The 2665-nt window shown below is 49.6% G+C and overlaps 1 protein-coding gene across 1 annotated transcript; it reads left to right on the forward strand.

The window, feature by feature from the left end:
* The first annotated feature begins 428 nt into the window (after window positions 1-428).
* LOC110702700 lies at window positions 429-2186 on the forward strand. The gene is made up of 3 exons (XM_021880455.1): window positions 429-814; window positions 881-1313; window positions 1404-2186. Exons 1-3 carry the CDS (start codon window positions 429-431, stop codon window positions 2184-2186), a joined length of 1602 nt encoding a protein of 533 aa, XP_021736147.1.
* Window positions 2187-2665: the final 479 nt, after the last annotated feature.

Below are 2665 nucleotides of genomic sequence, written 5' to 3' on the forward strand. Positions count from 1 at the left end.
AATCAAGAATGGAGCGTGGACGAAATAGCCCCTGCTCGAATCAGCCCGGAGAAGCGGGTCCCCCGCAGCAGGTCACCAGCCTCAGAGCGGGAACCCAGCCCGGAGAGAGACAAGCGAGCGCGAATCCAAGTTGTTTTAGATGATTCCCCATTTTGTCGGGAGATTCTGGTGGAACCAATGGAGAAAATAAAGATGCTAAGCTGCAAATACAACGGAACCACAACACTCAAAAGCCACATATTAGCTTTTGAGAACCACATGGTACTTTACACTATGACAGAGTCAGTCTGGTGTAAGGCTTTCCCGCCCACCCTAGAGGGGCTGGCGCGGAGTGGTATGGAGCCATTCCCAAATGTTCCGTATACTCGTACATCCAGTTTAAGAGAATGTTCATGGAGCATTTCATAACCCTGGTAGACCGAACCAAGATGACAACCGAGCTGATGTCGTTGGTTCAAGGGATAGACGAGCCCCTGAGGGAGTTCATCACAAGATTCAACAAGGAGGAAACAACCTTCCCAAATATGAGCCAGGAGGTAGCGCTACTAGCAATGCAGAGTGGCTTACTACCGGGATCACCGTTCAGAGCGTATATGGGGCGTAAGAGCCTCAAAACACTTGCTGAAGCGCTGGGAAAAGCGCACGAGTTCATCAAAGCAGACGAGACTGACAGAGCAATGCTGGGTAGAAAAGCACATGGTGACTCATTTAAGCGGTCAGAGGTCACCCGGGCAGAGAACCCACCCAGAGTGGACCAACCGAGCAGGGCTGAGCAAAACCGCAGAGAAGCGGACAGAGCAGTAGGACTGAGAAGGTCATAACCAAAGAGAGGGCCAAGGCTTGGGAGGTTTAACCAATATACCCTTTTAACCCATTCCAGGTGTCATATATTCAGCGTAGATAAAGCTGACGACAAGTGGCAGAGACCCCCGAGGATGGTTAACAGGAATCGTGATACCAACAAGTGGTCTGACTTTCATAGGGACCATGGTCACACCACTGAAGAATGCACACACTTGAAGGACAACATAGAGGACTTAGTTAGGAGAGGGTACTTGAATCAGTTTAAGCAGCACGATGACCTTCCCAGAAGGAGGGATGAGGATAGAGCAGGCCTCCCCGACCGCAGAGGAGGTCATAGGGGCCCAACCGGAGGCAGAGACATAGATGGCAGGCCAGAAGGCAGAGTGTATGTGATCAGCGGGGGTCTAGTACATGGGGGAACAGTTAACAGAGCACAGGCTGACCTGCGGGCGATGATACATCAAATAAATTACAATGATAAGCGTAGATGGCCACCTCTTCCCCCGCAGGCGTGGGCCACGTTTGACGAGTACGACCAGAATTGCATAATTTACCCTCATGATGACCCGCTGGTGGTCACAATGAGAATCGCAAACTAGGAGGTGGATAGAATACTGATAGACGGAGGCAGCTCAACCAACATCATATACATTAGTGCATTCAACGAGCTGAATTTGGACAAAAAAGACCTGAAGTGGGTGAGCTACGAAGTCACCGGGTTTAACGGGTCGAGGCTTAGCCCAGAGGGTATAATCGAACTCTCAGTCCGAGTAGGGGAAAGATCAAGAAGGCGTGATGTCCGGGCAGAGTTCCTTGTGATAAACTTCCCTTCACCCTACAATGTGATCAAGGGAAGACCGCTCATCCACAAGATAGGCGGGGTGGTATCCACCTATCACCTTGCCATGGCCTACGCAAGTAATGAGGGACGGTTAGCAAAGCTCAGGGGAAGTCAGAAGACAACCCAGCAATGTTACATAACTGCCCTAAAGCAGCCCGCAAAAACCAGACATCAGCCTAGTTCTGAGAGAAGGCCCTCTGAGCAACCTGAGAGGAAGTCGAGGAAAAGGAAGCGTGAAGAATATCACAGGGAAAAGAATAAACAGAAGTTAGCAATGGAGAACTTCGAGCCTGCAAAAGAGGAAATGGCCAGGCCACTTCCCAGTGGGGAGCATGTCACAGTTGAGCTCACAGAAGGTGACCCCTTAAGGACGGTGGAAATCGGGAAAGGCATTGATCCAGGAGTAGGGGTACACCTCATAGAGATAATGAGCAAGAACAAAGACGTTTTTGCAATTTCCGCAGATGAGATGCACGAAATTAACCCAACAGTCATGGTACACAGGCTGAATGTGAAGGAGGATATTAAGCCAGTTAGGTAGAAAAAGTGAAGCTTCTCCACGGAGAAAAATCAAGCAATTCAGGAGGAGGTGGAGAAGCTCCTGGAAGCGGGATTCATTGAACCTTGCGACTACCCAGAGTGGTTTGCCAACGTGGTCATGGTAAAGAAAGCAAATGGCCAGTGGAGAATGTGTGTTGACTTCACAGATCTTAACAAGGCCTGCCTGAAAGACTGTTACCCGCTGTCGCGGATAGATCAGCTAGTCGACTCAACCAGCGGGCACGCCCTGCTAAGCTTCATGGACGCCTTCTCAGGGTACCATCAGATCAGCCTATATGAGCTAGACAGGCAGAAAACTACATTCATCACTGAAGGGGGAGTGTATAATTACATAGCTATGCCCTTCGGGCTGAAGAATGCTGAGGCAACTTTTCAGAAGGCAATGGATAGAGTATTCCTTCACCAGAAGAGCAGAAATGTTGAAGTATACGTTGACGACTCAATTGTTAAGAGTGTCAC

The sequence above is a fragment of the Chenopodium quinoa genome, unplaced genomic scaffold, assembly GCF_001683475.1.
Source record: "Chenopodium quinoa cultivar QQ74 unplaced genomic scaffold, ASM168347v1, whole genome shotgun sequence".
Lineage (NCBI taxonomy): Eukaryota > Viridiplantae > Streptophyta > Magnoliopsida > Caryophyllales > Amaranthaceae > Chenopodium > Chenopodium quinoa.